The sequence below is a fragment of the Zeus faber genome, assembly GCF_960531495.2.
Source record: "Zeus faber genome assembly, chromosome: 6".
Lineage (NCBI taxonomy): Eukaryota > Metazoa > Chordata > Actinopteri > Zeiformes > Zeidae > Zeus > Zeus faber.
Window position 1 is genome coordinate 17,292,952 of NC_137201.1, and position 21,283 is coordinate 17,314,234.

At 44.5% G+C, this 21,283-nt stretch overlaps 3 protein-coding genes across 3 annotated transcripts; 1 reads left to right on the top strand and 2 right to left on the bottom strand.

Annotated features, from left to right (window-relative positions):
• Positions 1–58: 58 nt before the first annotated feature.
• LOC307231493 (NAD-dependent protein deacetylase sirtuin-3) lies at positions 59–11,983 on the bottom strand (the record flags this gene model as incomplete). The annotated part of the gene is made up of 8 exons (XM_080002231.1): positions 11,745–11,983; positions 3,415–3,646; positions 2,615–2,812; positions 2,082–2,314; positions 1,866–1,966; positions 633–794; positions 312–524; positions 59–184 (listed from the first exon to the last, which is right to left on the bottom strand). The coding sequence occupies exons 2-8, from the start codon at positions 3,636–3,638 to the stop codon at positions 59–61; spliced, it is 1,257 nt and encodes a 418-aa protein (XP_079858357.1). The 5' UTR covers positions 3,639–3,646; positions 11,745–11,983.
• Positions 11,984–13,655: 1,672 nt separating this feature from the next.
• tmem263 (transmembrane protein 263) lies at positions 13,656–16,719 on the top strand. Its single transcript, XM_080002174.1, has 3 exons — positions 13,656–13,805; positions 14,967–15,035; positions 15,230–16,719. Exons 2-3 carry the CDS (start codon positions 14,969–14,971, stop codon positions 15,523–15,525), a joined length of 363 nt encoding a protein of 120 aa, XP_079858300.1. The 5' UTR covers positions 13,656–13,805; positions 14,967–14,968; the 3' UTR covers positions 15,526–16,719.
• On the bottom strand, positions 15,548–19,671 carry LOC307231940 (zona pellucida sperm-binding protein 4-like; the record flags this gene model as incomplete). Its single annotated transcript, XM_080002815.1, has 8 exons — positions 15,548–15,610; positions 17,236–17,383; positions 17,905–18,097; positions 18,178–18,338; positions 18,420–18,517; positions 18,621–18,805; positions 19,227–19,342; positions 19,523–19,671. The coding sequence occupies 8 exons, from the start codon at positions 19,669–19,671 to the stop codon at positions 15,548–15,550; spliced, it is 1,113 nt and encodes a 370-aa protein (XP_079858941.1).
• Between the last annotated feature and the right edge of the window lie 1,612 nt (positions 19,672–21,283).

Genomic DNA, 21,283 nt, shown 5'->3' on the forward strand with positions numbered 1-21,283 from the left:
GAAAAAACAAAAAACTGTTGTACACGTTTCCAGTGTACAACAGTTTAAACATCTGGTCCTAGTGGCTGGGGACGGGCGAGGAGGAGCTCTTGCTGTCGCTCTCCGAGTCTGTCTCCTCTCCGCTGGAAGGCCTCTGCTCCTCCCCGACCACGGACAGACTGGAGCTCACCGCGGTGGAAATGTACTGGAAACAGAGCAGAACAATATCTCCATTTCCAAGACACTTTCCCCTCGCATCGAAATAGCCCGGAGAAGTTTTTTTCCCTTTTTTTGGAAGGCCACTCAAAAGGGTCGACGGTCGAAAAACTAACCCCGTTCTCCTGACTCCTCATCAGCTCTTCGATCTCGCGGCTCCATCCCAGCATTTCGGCAAACTTCCGCACGGTGTCCACCAGGTCGCCCAGTTCCACGTGGTCCCCTCGGCGCAGGGGGACCTTCTCGAAGGGCCCGACGGCGAAGCGGTTCAGGAGGAGACGGGGCACGGTCGACCGCACCGTATTCACCAGGCTGGCGAAAGGCTCGATCTGGAACACCATGCGTCGGGGGGAGGGGGTGAGTTTTAGACAGGACCCGGGGAGGTTAGGCTTACACAAACCATCTCAGAGAATCAAGCTCAATGAACTGAAATGGACCTGCAGAGAAGTGCCCATGATGATCAGGAGGTCTGCTTTAGGAAAGTCTTCAGAATGCAAGAAATACTTCTGAGGGAGGTCCTCTCCGAAAAACACGATGTCCGGCTTTACGGTTGCAGCACAGAAAGAACAGGTGGGGATGTTGTCCCCCATGATGGCAACCTGAGAATGAGACAAAAATAATAATAACCACATTTCTAACACATGTACAGAATTTTGGGAGTATCTGTACCTTACTTGAATTATTATATTTCTGTTGCCTTTTACCTTTACTCAGTGACATTTAACCCCAAAAAAGTATACTTTTACTCCAATAAATTTCCCCTGAACACCTTTGTAACTCACTTACTGAAAGCCAGTTATCACCAGGTTCATATCCAGCAGCAAGTGGAGTGTAAACAAACACTGGTTCAGGGTTGCCAGGTCTGTGGTTTTTTTCACGGCATTGCTACTGAACAAGCACAGGCGTGTCCCAGAGAGAGACACACAACTAGCAGGGGTGGGGCGATACAGCAAAATTTGGTTTCGATCCGATAACCAGGAGACACCAAGGCAGAATCACCGATATCGATACCGAGACATACAAAGTCACACCATGCTTGACTCTTAATGTTACTTCCAAAGTGAGACCTTTCTGGATTGTATTCAACAAAGACGTTATAGGATCATCCTGTTATTCTGTCGTGTACTCGTTTACAAAATAAAAAATAGAAATGAATGTGCACTCAGACGGGAGACGTGATCTGATCCCTTTTCGGTATCGATCCTATTGACACTAGAATGTTCGAAAGGAGATGCAGCATCGATACTTTTGGTATCGATCCGCCAACACCTTACAGCTAGAGCAGCGTGTTGGAGAGCGACGGCCTCCTCCAGCGGTGATGCTGCTCCACCCGCGCCTGCTCCCCCTGACGGAGACCAACGCCCGTGGCCATGTTTACAACAAATGTTTACTTATGTCAGAGTGCAAGATGCGTCTTATCGAATGATGCTTATTGCTTATGCTTATTCTTGCCGGGAAAAAATAAAAATATATAAAAATTCCCCCTCCACAGTATTTACTTTTGATACTTAAGTACATTTAATATCAGCAAGACTTTTCCTCAAGTAGTATTCCAATGAGGACTTTCCAATTTCAGAGTATTTATTTCTTTTTATTTTATTTATTATTATTTTTTTCTTTAATAAAAAAAAAACTGCGTACGTATCAGGTCCTCCAGTGTGTGGTCTCACCTTGGCCTCCCCGGCTGGGTACGGAGTGTAGCACAGGTGACAGGACGCTGTAGCGAAACTACCGTGGGCCTCCACCAGTTTATCATCTGGAACGCCACACGCTGCGAAAAAGGAGGAAGCTCAACGTTTACGGTTTGCAATCTGACCAACCGGGAGGATAAACCTGGGGCGACCATCAGAGCGTCGCTACGATCCCGTCCGGGTTGCCCCGCTCACTCTTCTCCAGGCCGTCGATGTTTTGGGTGTAGACGCGCAGCAGCAGGCCCTTGTGGTGCAGCATTCGGATGAAGTAGTGGATGTAGTTCGGGCGGTGCCGTCCGGGGTACAGCTCTTTGGCCAGGGAGAAGAACGGCTGCGGGTCGCTCGAGAAGTAGTCGATGTTGAAAATGGCTTCGGGGAAAGGGACGTTGTACTTCTTCAGGTTGGCGTACAGGCCGGTTCCCGGGGTTCTACCGGCGAGACGGAATAGAGAGGTTATATTTTTGGGCACGAACCTGACTCACTCTCTTCTCTCCCGAGCGCTCCGCCGACGGATGAGGTGGCTTGCATGGCCGCCCGTCTCCCCTCCGTTTATTTTAATTGGAGCTGCATCGCTTCCCCTCCGATTGTTCCAGTGTCCCGTTACGTAATTAACATCCAACAGCACCTTTTACTTTCACTCTGTTCGTCAGTGCAAATCGCACCAATGGAAACCCGCCTGTGCGTAAACCCGGTCCTAAATGCGGGCGTTTAAACCCACAGCTACCAACCTGAAGTCTGGAATCCCGCTGGCGGTGCTGATCCCTGCGCCGGCCACGACCACCACGTTCTTGCACCTGCCCAGCTTCAGCAGCCGAGCCACGGGGGCCAGACCCCCCCGGTGGGACGGCTTCACCGTGGACCCGGAGGGCTGAGGCTTTTGCGCAACGCCGTCGGCACCGACGGCGTTCACCTCGTTGAAGACGGGGCTGAAAGAAACGCCCCGAGTAAATAAATGCATGGAAACAAATGCGAACCAAATTCCTCCCCTTTTCTCCCTCATTTACTGCGTTAACTACGACAGGAAGAGGCCACGTGACCAGCTGTATTTCCAGTTTTCCTGGACCTAATTCACTGTTTTTCAATACACGTTGTGGTCCAATGTTTATGTTTTTGTGTAAATGCTGTTTGTTTCTATGTTTATTTGTCTCATCCGTGGTGATTCTCCCCCTCTTGGAGTAGTGATCAGTTGTTTATAGATCCAAACATGATAAATTGTTCTCCAAAGAGGGGGGTTTGGTGGTGGCTCTCTATAACAAAAAGCTGTGCTCTCGTCATCCTACAGGTCGTCCACAGGACAGAGTTATTGCGGCAGTTCTTGACGATTAAATAATTAATAATGAGTTGCATTGCATGTTGAGAACTTGAACTCCACTTGCAGACTAACTCTGTCCTAGATGCAATGGCATACAAATACTCTGTGTTGTATGCCCAGCACGCTGACAGCATACGTAAAAAAAATTTAAAAATAAAACAAATGCGATCCTGGCACCCGTTTACGACCGTAAGCGTCGCCGGAGTGCGGTCTCACCACGGAGGCAGCGCTCCCTGCCCGCTCACGCTCATCAGGCTGAGGTCCTGGGCCAGAGCCGAGTCCGGTCGCTTCCTGCGTTGCTTGCCGTGCTGACCCGGCCCGGGGTTCTTCTGGGGATGAGCGGGACCGGCCTGCCTGGCCTGGGACGCGGCGCGGCGGGTCACCCTGGTCAGAGCAGGATGGGCGGCTGTTTTCTCCGAAAGGAGCCTGGACCTGTTCATCTCGAAACCTAATTATGAGAAATAAAAGGGAGCGCAATTATTTCCCAAGTGTTTTCCACCTTAAAGTGACATTTCAATGACACACACACACACACACACACACACACACACACAGACACACACAGACACACACAGACACACACAGACACACACAGACACACACAGACACACACAGACACACACACCCCTCAAGCTCTCCCTCATTTCCCTGCGACTCGAGCTCTTTGACCCGCGGTTGAAAAGCCGCTGAGCCGTTACAATGAAATCATGGCAGCGCTCCTTTGTGTTCGCCGTCTTTACACAGTGAAAAGCTGAGATGTTTTAAAACTGTCAGCTCCGGAACAAAAGGTAATGGCTGTAATATATTTAGCAGCAGCCCCCCCCCCCCCCCGCACAAACGCACACACTCCTTTCGGCAGCTATGCTAATACAGTCCACAGCTGTGGCAGCTTTACTGTTCAGGGAAAGTGTGTGTGTGTGTGTGTGTGTGTGTGTGTGTGTGTGTGTGTGTGTGTGTGGGGGGGGGGGGGGGGGGGTTAAAAAGAAGGGGTGAAAGAGAACCCTAGATTGACTGTGTGTCAACAAACCCAGCTGGGGGAGCAAAAAAGGATGCCCCCTCGAGGTCCCCTCCAAACTGGGGGAGAAAGGGAGGAGGTGCAGAGATAAATGATACAGAGGCGGGATTCAAAGAGAGAGAGAGAGAGAGAGAGAGAGAGAGAGAGAGAGAGAGAGAGAGAGAGAGAGAGAGAGAGGGAGAGAGAGGCTCTTTTTTTCCCCCCAACGCTATCCGGGGCTTTTAAAACAACTTCCATGAGGAACGAGTGCGAGTGAACAGGGGCAGAACGAGGAAAACCCCAAAAGGGCGACATCCCATAATGCAACGCTGCACCGGAGCGCAGGAAGAGATCAGAAGCTCCGGAGGAGAAACGCTGGGCTTATCAACCTCAGCGAGACATCGACTATGATCCTATGGGACGCTGACTAACGCTTCGCCTTGAAATTCAATACTTTCATGACCCCACACTGAATGTTGACGCCCAAGCAGTTTGAACAAGCGCAAATGTGTCATGTCATTTGCTTTATTTTAAAACAGGTTCTTTTAACCCCCTAAAAGTGATATCAATAAAAGGATTGCTCCAGATCCAGTATTGAATAAACTGCAGCCGGCCCCATTGAAGACTAGTTTAACACACAGTTTTGCAAGCAAATTTACTTTTGGGCACTCAATCTTCTTTTAATCTGCCTCCTAAAAGGCTGAAGCCTCCACATTACCGCTTTTTTTCATGCCGAGCCCCGAAGAACTATTAAAAACCACAGGGGTCGGCTTTTGTTCGGGGCTTCCCTCAAAGGGACACTGCTGGGTACGAGCAATACATCACCAGCCTGGTTATTACGCTCCAACACATATAGGACGCAGTCCGCCGCCGAGATGTCCTCTCCGCGAGGTTCTACAAGAAAACACAATACGTTTACGCTTCGGGGATACGAACAGGGATCTTTTCAGTGGGTTCAAAGGACATGATTTTGTGCTATAAATGAAAGCCTCCACGAGGGGCGAGTGCTTCCTGGCAGTTTATCAGTTAGATCACTGTTTAATTGACACCTTCATCTTCCATCAAACAGAAAGAGCACAAACAAGCACAAAACAAAGGAACACAAAAATACGATATGTAGGCAATTTGCATTCACCCAAGTGTACGTGCAGGTCTAAACTTCAAGACGCTTCTTTCATCCAACTGCGAATGTGGTGTAAAGCTTCTATTTTAACCTTGCCGTCACACATTTCGGACCAGGTAAAAACGCTCGGCTGTTGTTGTCATCATCCAATCTCCCATTGTGTGAAGGACAACAAACTACACAAATGAAAGGGAAAAGCACAGGGCATCGTCTGAAACAGATCGTGAATGGTAACGCTCGGCTGACGCATGTTCCAAGTCGGCCGTCGTGGGTTTCCCCGAACCGCCGAGAAATCATTTCAGCGCCATGAAGGCAAATCCTCAGAAAGGAAATTGCATTTGAACTGTTCGGGCTGGTGACATGTTCTTTTTGATGGGTTTTTTTGTCATTTACAGAAATAAGCGTCACGCGCAACAACAAAAGGCTTGCACACCCTTCCGAGGCAGCAAAACACCTTTGATAGTTTCAATCGATGAATTTATCAGACGCCTGTGAAGGGCGTATGCAGTTGTGCTACGGGTTGCTGTTCTGCTCCAATGAGTATTCTTTAATGACAAATCCCGGTATGAATGACAAAGGGTTTAAAGGGGATTGGGGAGCCCACCCCTCGGGCTGGTCTTTCAGGGGTCTCGCTCTCCCACCTCTCCCCAATTTAAAAGCTGAGGCCAATGAGGTCTAAAGTGCCCTGCCCCGGCGCTGGACCACCAAGGGTGTAGCCCCTCATCTGAGGGTTACAGTAATCTAATTAGGGCCGTCCCACATCATGGGACACCACCTCCGAGCTCACCATCCACCTCAGAAGCCGGGACTTTGGGTAATCCCTTTACAACTGAGAGAGGCCGAAACCAAAACAACCCTGCAACCCGGAATGCCTCCAGCATCACCAAATAACATGGAATACACATGGAATAATGCCAACGTTTAACAATACTCATTTATATACAGGCACACTATTTTGCAGGGGTGTGAAAAGTTCTCCAGCTTTTCCAGCGTGGCCCTTTGGGTGCATTCACCCAGCGTGGCCAGTCGGGATTTTTCTGACCAACATGGTGGAATTCTTTTTTCATCTTTAAGAGTTCCACTTTAAAAACTCACTGCACCGGGGCTGGGGCTCCCTTTCTTCCCGTGCGTTCTCATTCCACACAAAAATCCTAAAATGTCCTGGACAATTGAAATGAAAGGTTTGGGGTGGTCCGAGGAGGTCAGACCGAAGGTGGCAACCGAGCACGGACCAACGCTACACGTCTCCAGAGACTTTGATGTTCAGACACACCAGATCTGGAGCCAAAATCCTTCTGGAGAGGTCCTGTGGACAGATGAGACATTCTGTCCTTTCTGGTCCATCACTGTTATTCTATGTTTACAGAAACCAGAAGCAGAACTCCATCCCGGCAGTGGAACGCTGAGAGGACATAAGCAATGTTTTGGGGTTTGCTCTGCGGCTTCTAATCCAGCGCGTCTCGCATCTGCGCACGGCGTCATGAAATCGGGGGATTGCGATTTCGGAATGCAATGTCGAACGCGGTGTCAGAAAGCTGTGTCTGGGTCAAAGGTCACGGGGGGGCTTCGGGGCAGGACAAAGAACCCAAAACACACTTCAAAAAAAGCGCCACGGAACTGCTCAAAACCAAACGCTGGACAGCTCTTAAGTGGCCAGCACACGAATCCCGATCTGAATCCCATTGACCACCGGTGGAGAGATCCAACAGCATTTGGAGGAAAAACTATCCCTCAATTCGGAGAGAACTGGAGCCTTTCGCAAAGAAGAGTGGAACAAGCGCTCCGTAGAGGTGTAGGAATGTCATTCACGGTTATAGGAGGCACTTCATTGCAGTTATTTTATCCGCAGGCTCTGCTGCCAAATACTAGATCTAGGGTGTCAATGCGGTTTCTGGACTATTAATTGTGGCATTAAGAATGCTTTTGTCAATAACAACATACTTTAGAGACAAATGTAAGAAATATTAAAAAAAAAAAAAAAAAAAAAAAAAAAAAGCTACACGCATGACTGCAGGTATTTGCCCTTGAATCAAACATTTGATAGCCATTTAAGTGTCCAGGTTGGATTTTCCCTGTTCCCAGAAAATTTCAATTTTATTGGGATTTAACTTCTAACTTTCTAGAGGGCCGGTTCGGTTTTGCCCCAATATAAAAAATGAAAATACATTTCAATACATAACTGCACTCCCGTGTTGACGTGCAGTTTAGTATTGTTGTATTATTCCATATCGGCATAATGTGGGTCATTTACGGGAAAATGCTGGTTCTGCTGGGAATGGAAGTGGGTGTGAATGGAAGCAGTAGCATTGCAGGGACAAGCACGTAAAGTAAGGGTGATGCTGAACCGAATACCGGCAATGCACAAATAGTGGGTTATTACCAATATCTATTTCATATAAATATTTTAAAATGTTGTTTTTTTTGTGGAAGTAAAAAATAAAAATAAAATAAAAAACATTCGGAAAAATGGCGAGTCCGATCCGAACCGTGGAGCACGGCTGTAAAGAAGAAACTGAAACACATCCAGTCTCTACAGAGAGAGGTCCTTATGTTTCTTAAAAACGCCGCTCAGGCCCTAGACGTTTCGTTTAGAGTTAGGGGCTACCCTTACCATAACCCGACGTTATTAAACGTCGGGTTATGGTGAGAAAGGAGCTATGAGTGAACTCATCTTGCTTGAAGCGTTTGTTTGTTTTTTGTTTTTTTTTAGTGTAAAAGTTCAAAAGCCAACCATGTTATTCATGTATCCATAGCAAGCAGCACTAGCCATCACAGCCAGATCCTTCTTTTAATTGCCTTTGAATATAATTGTATGTGCGATATTGACAGTTTTGGGTAACATTAATGATTTTTCCCCCTCCCCTTCCAGCGTTTAACCCTCTGTTTATACCATGATGCCCCCCACCCCACCGCCCCGCCAGTGCGGAGCAGTGTTTGATCTCTGCTGCCCTCTAATGCACAGCCTGCCACTGGCAGCCCGGTCGCCATGGAGATCTCTTCATTACTTTTGGAGAGGCAAGAGCTTTATGTTCTCCTTCCCCACCCGTTCACTAATGACATATCACTTTGTGTCGCATCTTTGTTGGACTCTCAATTGATACAAAGCAGCTCGTCCTAATTTGTGTTGGCATATTGTTTGCTCAAACAGAGGGGAAGGTTGGAGGTGGAGAGCCATGTTGCCTGGTGGGTCTGCGGCGCACTAATGACTACTTACTAATGTACTGTTACTTTTGCAAGCCCAACCATCCCCAATTTAAACTCCGAGCACAGACTTCTGAGATAGAATACGCATTATGTACACAGCAACTTTTGTGAAGTAGGAAAATGCAAAACTGCATTTCCTGGAACGCCATCAAAATAAAACACAGGTGCCCCTTTGCTTGCTTTTTTAAAAAAATGTATGAACTATTATAATTTCATTTACTTTATTGATTACACCATGTGCATTTCTCCTGCTGATCATACAGGTTTTACCTATCCCTTTGTGCCATTGGGAGGTTACAAGACCCCGTTTGGCTGTGCGCGTGTGTACTCTGGTACAGTATAAAGACAATGAAGTTGAATTGAGGATAAATAGGCTATTTGTATATAGGTTGAGAATATAGGTTTTTATGTTTCTATAGAATAATAGAACACACACACACACACAGGATTATACTCAAAATATTGCACTGTAATCTATCTATCTGACTATCTGTCTCTGCAGCCGTCCATATCATCACCTAAAGACTGTCATCAGGACACACACACACACACGCACGCACGCACACACGACCATCCCGTTGCAGCCTTCAAAATAAGATCTGTGTGTTGAAAAGGACACTGTCACAGCAGATTTTATTTGAAGTCCACAACAGGAAGGTCATACTTCCCTTGCAGAGCTCCATATTTCACTTCCGCAAAAGATTTTGGGAATACGACATGATAACAAAGCTACTCTAATGCAAGCACCTCGTTCTTTGATATTCATATTTGTGCCGCCTAGAAATTGTTTTTTTAGCAAACCCCATAATATTGATATATAGGTTTGACATCAACAAACTCACCTTTAAATGTAATAATTTAGTTTAAATATATAGATACTTTCATGGAGTTAAAAGTATGTCATGAAGTGATTTGATTTTAAAAAGAAGACATGCAGAATGTTTTAAATAACAATACGCCTCATGTAAGAACAATTTAATGTTGTTATCTTAACGTTCTGCTACATCGGGTTACTCCAACGCCCCACGATCACATGCTCCATCACACGGCCACACTGAACATTGTAATGATATTAAAGGGACAAACCAACCGTAAGTTTGTCACTTTGCAATACAAGATGTTGATATTGTAGTGTTAAACAACAGCCTTAATAGCCATTTGAAATGAATGATTATAATGTTGTTGCATCAATACATTTTGATGCATCATTTCAGTGGTTATTAGTCAAACTGTCCGACCCGTCTCAGTAAAGATTCATCGATATGTTCAAACTGAAAAAGTCTTCAGAGAAAACAAACCCAAACAATCATTTGGTCAAAATTATTATTATTTTTTTTATTTCTAGCTTTAGTGAACGGCAGGTTCTAAGCCTACGTGACTCATGGGTCAGCTCTGCACTAAGAGAACATTTCTTTTGTGCCCAGGCGAATATTCGAAATTAAATGGGAGAAAATGAAGGAGCGTGGAAAGTTGTCTTGAGCACTCGAGCTGGGAAAATACATTTGTTACATTTGTTGTTCATGCATGACACCCATTTTGTCAAAACCATGGCAATAAATTTGATTAAATAGTTAATGTATTGTTTATTTATTCCTTCCTCGTTGTCCATTATTATTATAATTATTATTATTATTATTACTACTATTAATCTGTTTTTGATTCCTGCGCCTTCAGCTATTTTTTATCTTTCTTTTTCCATTATATATATATATATATATATATATCTCTCCATATATTTTTTTAAGTAATCTAAAAATAAAATATATTTAATAGCTCAGAAATACTCAATAATTTGCCACCTATCTGCACTCAGAAATGTTACCCAATTTCAAACATCTCATTCAGGAACATAATGACATTGCACTGGAACATCTATTCATCTGCTCATTTGCATGAATCAGATCCAACTGCATTTATGCTAATGAGCGCGTGCAGTGCAGCACGCAAGCCTCGCGAGGCTCTGGTCAAACCGACCACTTCTCGCGAGGCTCTGGTCAAACTGCTAATAATTGATTGGTGGGGGGGGGGGTACGTTTTTATTGAATTCATAAATAATAAATAAAAAAAATAATAATAATAATCTATAAATTGCACTATTGCGGGACCCTCGCGGCCCCCTGTCAAAACTGACAAAACATGAGGCTACAGCGCCACCTGCTGGCTCGCTGATATTACGGCTGAAATGGGGTAGAAGATAAAGCTACAGCGCTGCCTGTTGGTCGCTAAGAATACGAAGGTGAAATGGAACGCAACCGCAGCACGCCGCGAACGTGCTCCCAATTTTCTCATCTGTTCGCAGTTTTGGATCACTTGCATAATTTGCACGTGTACGAGTCTGCGGTAGCAGCTAGTGTTATTACGCGTACCTATATTATTGTACATCTGTTATAAGAAGATAACACTTTATTACATTCAGGACGATTTCTCACACACACACACACACACACACACACACACACACACACACACACACACACACACACACACACACACACGTTAGATTTAGTCAGATTGATGGCAAAGTTACAAGGAACTGTGATAAATCTTGCTACCAGTACTTTTTACTTTTATTCACACACACACACACACACACACGCACACACACGCACACACACACACACACACACACACACACACACTTCTCTCTAGATGCAATTATGGTGAGTGAGTATGAAGTCAGTTAGGTTCGTCTACAACAGACAAGTATGAAGACATCGCGAAACGTCACAAGAATGTCGACTGAAGAACTCAACTCATTTTGACATAAAACCAGACATTTTATATAGCTTTGTAGACCTTTTATATTCTAACTGAAGACGATCTAATGACTGAGATAGGCCTTATATTTGTTAAAACGGACATTTTCAACACTTTTTCAAAGGACCTGGCAGGCAATATGCACGGTAAAATTAGCAAGGCACCTCGTATTATGGGATGCATGTGGCCACATAAATACACGGTACTTTCAGCATTTCATTTTGCATGTCGTGTGATCTAAATTGTGGAGCATCGTTTTGCGGGTGAGCATCGCTCCGGGTATTTACGAGGTCGACATGATATATAAGGCGCTAAAAAGGGCAAAATGATGCACATTCAGATCTACGGGGTTATTGGATGTCAAATTAAAAACCCGAAAGTTGCACACGCCGTCACAGTACCGCTATTATCATGATTATGGTTATGACTATTATTATTATTATTATTATAATGATTATTATGAGGTACCTGTCTCTGCAGAGGGCGGAACTTCTGAGCGCTGAGCAGACGGCGACGACACGGACCAGAGAACTTGTTGGACCAATGTGAACTTTGAACAACAGAATGAAAAAAATCTTCGACCTAACGGCTCAGAAGGCTCCGCAGTCTATGGATGTCCGCCCCCCCACCGCGCCCCGCTCCAGCCGCCATCGGACGCGTTAGTTTAAATCAGCGTCTCTCCTTCTCTTTCTCCCGGACACACGCACACGGGCATCTCTCCGCCGGGGCGGGACGCAACCGGAAAACGCGTCACTTCCAGCTCCCAGTGCGGGAAATTCGCGGTGCGGCTCCGATGCCGTTGTGGGTCCCGTCCCGCCAAAACGAAAACAAATCCATGGCAGTCAACGTTCACGCTCCGCGTTGACGTCATACAATTGGAAATGAATGATTATGCTATTTGGACTAACTGTTAAAAAATATATTGTCAACGGTACTGATGAGCGATACGCTGTTTAAATGATACATATAACTACTACAATAATACATATAAAAAAATATATATCGATGATCATTTATAGTAATATAGAATCTAGTACATACAATATTTTGTGTAACCGCAAGTACTGTCGTAAATATAATATATCATGTTTTCAGAGAAAAAGTGTTCGCATACAATGGGAAACACGTGCGGAGAAAATATAAAAGGACTCGGAAGTCTGACTATCAGCCATTCACTGTTTCACCCCTCCTCGGGTTTCTATGGGAGCACGTGTCTTTCAGGGACCAAGAAGATCTAGAAATAATAATAATAATAATAATAATAATAATAATAATAATAATAATAATAATAATAATAATAATATGTGATACACTGGCGACCTGTCCAGGGTGTACCCCGCCTCTCGCCTAATGACAGCTGGGATTGGCTCCAGCCCCCCCCCCGCGACCCCACGAGGATAAGCGGTATAGATAGTGGATGGATGGATGGATAATAATAATAATAATAATAATAATAATAATAATAATAATAATAATAATAATAATAATAATAATAATAATGAAAATAAATATAATAACACGTATCTCATGTATGTCGTATGTCTTACTAAAAGAAAATTATGAGAGTCGAAACTAACTATATTTTTGCGAGATAAACGATATATTTGACAGGCAGACACAGATAGATAGACAGACAGACAGACAGATAGATAGACAGATAAACAGACTGGTAGACGGACATACAGATAAACAGACAGACTGGTAGACAGACAGACAGACAGACAGATATAGATAGATAGATAGATAGATAGATAGATAGACTGGTAGATGGACGGAAAGACAGATAAACCGACGGACAGACACGTAGACAGAGAGATAGATAGATGTAGACACTCAGGAGAGGAGCCCGTGTCAAGACACACCTCCATAGACAGACAGACAGACAGACAGACAGATTGATTGATTGATTGATTGATTGACAGCTAGCTAGATAGATAGATAGCTAGATAGATAGATAGACACTGTAGCTGTATGCTGCTCAATGAAGCAGACTTTTAGTCAATCATAAACATAAAGATAAACACAAGTCAAGTCTAGTTTTAAGTCATAACTATGAGATAGAGAAGACTAAATGATGAGATATTCCGTCATAGTGATGACGGAATATCTCATCATAATGACTCAGTATCTCATCATTTTGTCTTGGTAAATCATATTATGAGGAAGTCGTTCGATTTTTAATTTAAATTTTTTTGGGGTGGGTGGGGGGGGTGTTTTCGCGATTGTTCTGTCCCTGAAACGGGCTTCCATGGGAATAAAAGCTCCTGCCATTCTATATCTGTCTGTTTGAAAACATGACGTTGGTTAGCAACAGGCTACATGCTACATGCTAGCAGAGCGGGTGGCCGGCGATCGATGTGGGCGGAGTTTCAACTATTTTCTGATCCGAACCAGATGTGGAGGCTGTGAAGACCGCGACGGTTCGGCTGCTCGTCCGACCGATATCCAGCCCTGCATGCGAGCTCCGTGAAACCACCCAGCCCCGGAACCGAGCGAACAACTTAGCGAAGTTGTGCGAGTTGTAAATAGGTGAGTGAACGGTGACAATGGGCCCGCTGTGGAAGGGAGTTGTTTGGCAGCGGGCGTGCTGGAGCGGGTCGCCCCCCCCCCCCCTCCGTGTAAACGCAGTAGTTTTGTTTTGTTTTGTTTTGCTCTGCTCTGCTCTGCTCGTCGGTGCAAAGCTAACCCGCCGCACGTTCGTCAAGTTGTTCAAATAGTTGTTGTCCCTCTAGCGTCAAGTGACGCTTGAAAACACACGTTCTCTAGGAATACGATCCCGTGTTTCTGTACAGATGGCTAAGTTTCGTAGGCGATGTTTTTTTTATATATATTTATCTTTATTTTTATTTTTTATTTTTATTGTCATAAGCACAACAAACCACCATGGAAGAAGAGTTTGCTGCGTATGAAAGTATTGTAAATAGCGATAACTACAACATTGCTATTTAAACAACTGAGCCAAGAGGAGCTATTCGCAAAAGTGCAGGCTATGTTTTTATCATTTCGACGTGTTATAACTTTGATTATCATAACCATATTTATTTCGTTATATCCACAAAATACTGCCATTAAACAACCTAATATAGTAATGTGCGATCGCAGCTCTCTGGAATCTGAGGAACAAGTTTGACGGATCCTTCTTTATTTACTACATAATGTTGTGGCTTTCCGCTCTCATTCGGATCAGAAAGGTTTTTTTTGTGCTCCTGCAGGTGTTGAAATGTCTCGGGAGGCAGTATCAGCTTTTGCTACACGAATGGATTTGTTCTGGGGTTTGTCAGCTACTCCGGCAGAACATCTTGAGTATAGAAGTAAACAGGTCGGCCTTGTTTAACTGGTGTCAAAGAGTCTGCACGCCCAAAGTAAAGAAGGCCTTTTCTTTCTCTCTACATCAGGATCTGCCTACTACTGTTTTATCCCCAGCCTGTGCCCTTCAAGTCATGCGTTGTCATGCGTCCAGTAATATTGCACATTTTAAATTTAAGTAATACGAATGAAAGAACAGTATGTGACTTGTGGTGAAGGTCAGACCTTAATTCCTCCCCCCCCCCCCCCATTTAATTTCACAGATCTTCTTTGGGGTAACTCGGAATAGTAGTTCCGTTAGTGGCTCAGTGTGTTCTAACAGGATTTAAAGAATGTAAATATTAACATTTGTGGCCATGTCATCTATTTCTTTATTTTTCACAGAGATGAGTGAAACAGAGCAGGTGCCCGAGGAGATGACGTCGTGCCATGAGGATGAGTCATCCGCAGCAGGCATGTTTGGGTGCACGGTCACTAAAGTTTGGACTTTGATTTGAATGTGTGACTTTAATAATGTTGTGATTCAGTCTGGGCACATTTTTACACCTCCAGTGGCCATCTTGATTCACCAGCATGTTGGTATCCCTGTCTTTATGCATTTTTCGCAGTTGCATCTTGACTTTATGTGGCGCCTGGTTATGTTGCAGAGCCACACAAGGACCACCCGGCGGCGCAACCGGGCATGCTGGGAAGGCTGGCGGGGGGCCTGTTTAGCGCTACCAAGGGCGTGGTGGGAGCCACGGCCGGCAGCGTGGCCTGGATCGGAGGAAAGAGCCTGGACTTGACCAAAACCGCCGTCACCACCGTCGCTGCGGTGCCCGCGATGGGGGTGGGGCTGGTCAAAGGAGGGGTGTGCGCTGTGGCCGGAGGAGTGTCCACCGTGGGTCATGCTGTGGCCAGTAAAGTTCCAATCGGACGAAACAAGAAGGACAAGTCCGACTGATTTGTGGGGGGTGTGGGGGGCGTCACCTGGCCGGATCATACACAGGGACTGTGATTGTCTGTTTTAGCTCACAGTGAAACAGGGTCTGAACAGTTGAGAAGTGAGAGAATGTGTACGAAATCTGTGTTGGGGATTTAAGCTTTACCTGGCTCTGTTAACATTGGTCGATTACGCGCACACACACACACACACACACACAAATACTTGTACGGCCAAGTCCCTTTGTAGCAAGAAATAACCGGGGCTTCAGTATGCCTCGATGCATCAGTGCTAGAATATTGTCAGAAATGGCGTCTCGGAGATTTGCCATTGACGTTGTATGGGAAAGGACTAGGAATGGGTTTCCACTCTATGGGTTTTGGTCACATTGGTAGCAGAGACACCTTGACAAACCCTGGAAGCTTGGCCGTATAACAATCATATTATTTATTCAGTCGAATAACGTGAGCTGCACTCGCAAGACAATCTGAGATCAGTACTCCTCTTTAAATGACTGCTAATAAAGAATGATTCCTTGTGCTCTATCAAGGTCTTTGTGTGTTCTGCAACGTGTAATTCCAGTTAGTTGTCCGAGAGTTGTGGTTGAAAAAATTGGGCGGTACAAAACATGGCGGTACAAATTTTCAAGATGGACATTTGAATATAGTTACTGGCTGTGCACTTGAGGCTATGTTGTGCTTGGAAGGTGCATGTGAATGTATTCCACATTACTGTAGTCTTTTTTCAGACATAAAAATAGATACAATTATTAATCAAAAAATAAATATGTATTGCGTCAATTTCATAAAAGCCTGGCTGTAACTTGAAAACCAGGGGAAATAATCCAACAGATGTTTCCTTGTGCCGGTGTCTGCATGAAGCGTCTAACTTCATGTGGAATTTGATTTAAAATGTATTGATAACTTAAAATATTTTAATCTCCCATTTGAACTGTAGTATGGATGACCATTTAAGTGAAATACTCTTTCCTACCCATAGGAATATTTACTGCGGTTGAGATACAGACACACGCTATACAGTATGTGTAATTATCACCACAAAGGACTTAACATCATTACATACTCCTATTATTGTACGTTGTATTGAGTTGTCCCCTACTTGTTCCGTTGAGAAGCATAATAATAATCGGCCAAATGCAAAGGGTATTATTCCACATTATTTTATTTAAGTCACGTGAGGAGCCATACAAAGCCTCTGGCATATGAGCTTGAGATACAAATTGTTCTATAATAAAGGGATGCAATGCACCCTCTCTGCAAACGACACTTGGTGTTAACCAGTTTTTTCAAAACCATCTCAACGCACTCACGTTGTGAAAATCTTAATCATGTCAAATGTTTAGAATATCTTTATGCGGCATGATTAATCCTTCGTCTCTGGTCTCCGGGGAGGCCATCCTCAAAGGTCCACTGCTAACCACAGTCTTTGGATGTGAAGCCTTGGAGACTTGGAGATCTCTCTCTGCAAACAGATTAATAAAGAAAAAAAAAACAGTCACATAAAAGACCGCGACCCTCGTGAATTCTAAAGCGTTCAAATTAATTTGATCCTTACGTTTTCTGCTGTGGCAATTTGGCTGACAGGAGGTTCCCAATCCAGGGGTGCACACTTCAGTGGTGCAGTGGAGATACACCTGGGTGCAGACAAACATCCTTTCAGTTAACAAGTACTTGTTAAATATCACTTATTCCAAGAAATTTAAGAATTTACCAGTTCATGAAGGGCGGTCAAAGAAGTTGGGTTCACGAAGGTGAACATCTTGAATATGAAACGCTTGACGTGCGTTGGGTAAGGCAGACCAGACGAAGCATCCACAGCAACCAGACTGGACAAGTACCTGTCGTCCAGGGAAGGACATCTGCACAAAAGGGTTTAGAGAGAGATAGTCAATTTGGAATTGGTATGCAATTGAAGCCTCAGATTATATATTTTATCGTGTTATCTTATAATATAAGCACATCCATTGGGGAACGTTCAACGTTTAAACATTTAGCAATAACACTGTGGTAGTTGGAATAGTGTCGTTTGGTATGTTTGCAGTCCAGTTGATCTCTGTTTGTACTACCGCTTTAAAACTACCAAACAAGTTACTGAGTCATTCGTAGTAACTTCTGTAACAACGCCTTTCATCGGTCAAGGACTGCCGGTGTACTATCCCGACACGCAAGCACTGAACTCTCGAGCCTCTAATCAGAAAAAAAACAAATCAGAGTTTTGTCAAGTTTGTCTGTAACATCAGTCAAGAGTGCATGTTTTAATCTCTCTTTTAGGTGTCAAAACATTGAATTAAAAGGCCCAGAGACCGTAACCAAGTATAACAGGTATATGACTACCTAAATGTAGAAGACGTAGAGCAAAGTGGAGTTGCGTCATATTTACCCATCAACCAAAATGTTCCACTGGGGAAGTGTGTGGGGGTTGGGGGTGGTGGTGGTCCAACAGCGGTCGAGAGTAAGGTACAGGCTTGGATCCATCTTTCCCACGAGTAAGACCTCCACGTACACTGCATCCCTCAGGATCTTGGGCACGGGGTAGTCCGACGGCTGATAGAACGAATTGTACGCTGCGACCACTACGAGAGCAGAAATCGGGGATCAAAGTCTTTCGACCCTGGGACGAGCACGCGGGGGGGCGGCGTCTGGCGGGTTTTACCTTCGTTGCAGCCCTTGACATCGCACAGTCCGTTGGCAAATCTCATCTCGACGTTGATGGGTCCGATAGCCGCGACCGGAGGAGGAGGATTCTCCAGCGGCTGTACTTCCACTACCAGGGTTTCGATGGAGGTGCCGATGTACCTACCACTGAAGAGCAATCTGAAAGAAAGGTTACAATGTTATATAAGAGTCTCCGGGGTTATCGTGAACATGACACGCTTCTAAAAAAGGTTTACCTACGCATAGGAGCTGTCCCTGGTGATACTACCATATTCTCCCATCGCCACTTCGTATGAGGAGGACATTCTGTTCTCATAGATTATAACGCCATCCTCTTCCTGTAGTCCGGAGGGGGTGACATTTTAGAAAATAAACAATGATCACACTATTTAAACGTTGCTTTTAATTAATATACAAAAAAGAAAAAAAAAAGGTTGCTACCGTGACAATGGTGCCACATGAAGTTACGGGGAATTGGAAGATAGCGAAGCCTGAGTTTGAGTCCACGAAGCTGCAGCCCGGGCCTTGGCCCAGCAGAGACAAGGACTCCAGGTCAATGGGTGGTTCAGTGGCGTCCCTGGCCACCACCACGATGAATTGAGCATCCTTGGTGCACTGGACAGTCACTGGAAGGAAAGCAACAAATGTCTGTATGTCACAAAGATGTTGTTGATGTTGTTTTTTTTAATCAAAGAAATAAATTAATTGTTTAAAGATTTAAAGCTTCACGTGTTGACTTCACAGTGAATTCCACATTCATGAATTCACAAATTGCCCCTCTAATACCAGAAAAGAAGTTTCAATTGTAGCCCCAGGCGAAGCTTTTAAATTACGCTGCCCTGTTATGAAATGAAAAGGAGAAATCAAATTGATTAAACTCATTGATTAGCTTTGATCAGCTGATCGCTTGCTCTGCGAGAACACTTTTCTCAGGTTTTAACACAGAATAACCATGGTCACTCGGTTGATCAATGTTAGCCGGAGCTCTAATTTAACATGGCATTATTTACCCCTTTGAAAAGCACAATCTCCTTCCTAAAACCTTACCTGCCTTTCCATAGTAGCACTCAGTGCCATCGAAGCAGCAGCTTATAGCGCTGCACCCAGCAGGAGTTATACCACTCAGTCCGCACGGGACCCTCTGGCCTCGGTCCACCTCACAGCTGTGGAACGGTTGTAGCGGGGAGGTATCCTGTTTCGGCTGGTGCTGCCGCTGCCCTTGCTGCTGCTGCTGCGCCTGCTGCTGCTGCTGCGCCTGCTGCTGCTGCTGGAGTGGCAGCTGCAGCTTCTGAGCGGGCTTTTGCTCATGGGCCTGCTGTATGACCTGGGGCCAGGGACGCGACTGTATCATTTGGCCCCTCGCAGGAATCTGTGGCGCCTGGACCTTCGGTATCTGTTGGAAGGGAAACTTTTGCCCGAACACCAAGGTCCCAGCGAAACACCAGAGCAGCGCTAGTGCCACGACAAAGGTGGCACCCGTTTGCTTCGCCATGGCCTTGCAGGTGGTTGTTCAGCGCAGTCCACAAGGCTATCGCTTTTATATGTGCTGAGATGTGGTCATTCCAACAACCCCGGCCCCCACCAAGGTTAAATAACTCCACCAGTCAAGTATTTGTTTCCTCGCCAGGCTCTCCGGTGGCTTATGAGACAGAGATTATTGACCGACCCAGAGTTTTGGTCATAATGACTTTTACAAAGGTTTATGTGACCACCGAGCGCTATTTGCCACCAAATATTTATTTTTCAAGTACAAAGTGCACAAGACCTCTCTTATATAACTTTGATTGTACTTTGGTTTGCCCCCAATATTCTAGACATGCATAATCAAACAAATACACTGACACATTAAAATGTCAGATGATCACATTTAAGCCTGTAGACATTTCTTTGCAGGGCGATGTTAGGCAAATTACAATGTGTGCCAAATGTTATTTCAAACTATACTCAATATTTCTCACTCAAAGTTAGAAATATAATTTCCAACTTGATTGGTTTATGTTTTTTGGAAAATCTAATAAGGCTTAGATTGAGATTTTTTGAACATGGTTGTTTTAGCAGCATATATTGCATAAGCAAATTGTATTGTTGAATGAAAAACAAAACAGCTGTGATTACCATGATAAATTAATCTCTATTTGTCTGAATTATATCTACATTTCTGTATGAATCTATTTCATCAGGTTTAAAATAACCCATTATAGTACAGTAGATAGACAGTACACCTGTCTTTGATGGGCCTATAAAGGCTTTATTTTTAGTAGCACCACCCATATGTCCATGGTGATACCATAGTAATATGGTAATATATGTATACTGAAGAATAATATAAACACAACACTTTACCGTGAAAAAAATATAAATGAAAATCAGACAACTGAAAAGATTCATCGGGATCTTATCGATGGATATGAATAGGTTTAGGGACACAGATATTCTTCTGCTGGTCACAGGTAACCCAAAAAAACAAGGTGGCCAGTGGGACAGAATTCCCACATGGGTACGTGGCGTGAGGTGTGACCACCGCTTGCTCGTTGCAGCACAACACATCTCTTCAGCGTGGGGTTGATCGGGTTGTTGATGTGGCCTGTGGCGCGTTGTCCTGCTCCGCTGTGGGAGGCTGCCGGGTGTTGGTGGGAGGTGGAACATGCCGTCGTACGGGCCGATGCAGAGCGCCCCAAAGGCGCTCAATGGGTGACATGTCTGGTGAGTATGCAGGCCTCGGAATGAATTGACAAGAAGGAACACATGTGTGTACTGATCACATTGTTTAGTCAGCGTCTCGATATGCCACGTCTCCTGTCCAGTCGGTGGATGATCAAATAATCAAATTAAACAAAATTCTGAAATCTTTGTGAGCCTAGAAAAACAAATCGTGTTGCATTTTTTACTTGAACTCGTGCAAAATTGGAGAAAAAACAAAAGCGGTACATTTATATTTTTGATTCAGTATGGTCATTATGTTTTGAGAAGTAGAAAACCTGATAATTGGAATAGCATACGTACAAATCTAAATTTGCTGAACCCAAACTAATACACAACCATTTTGTGAAACATGTGTATTCATTCTCTATCAGATTGAATACAATAAAAACATTGCAAACAAG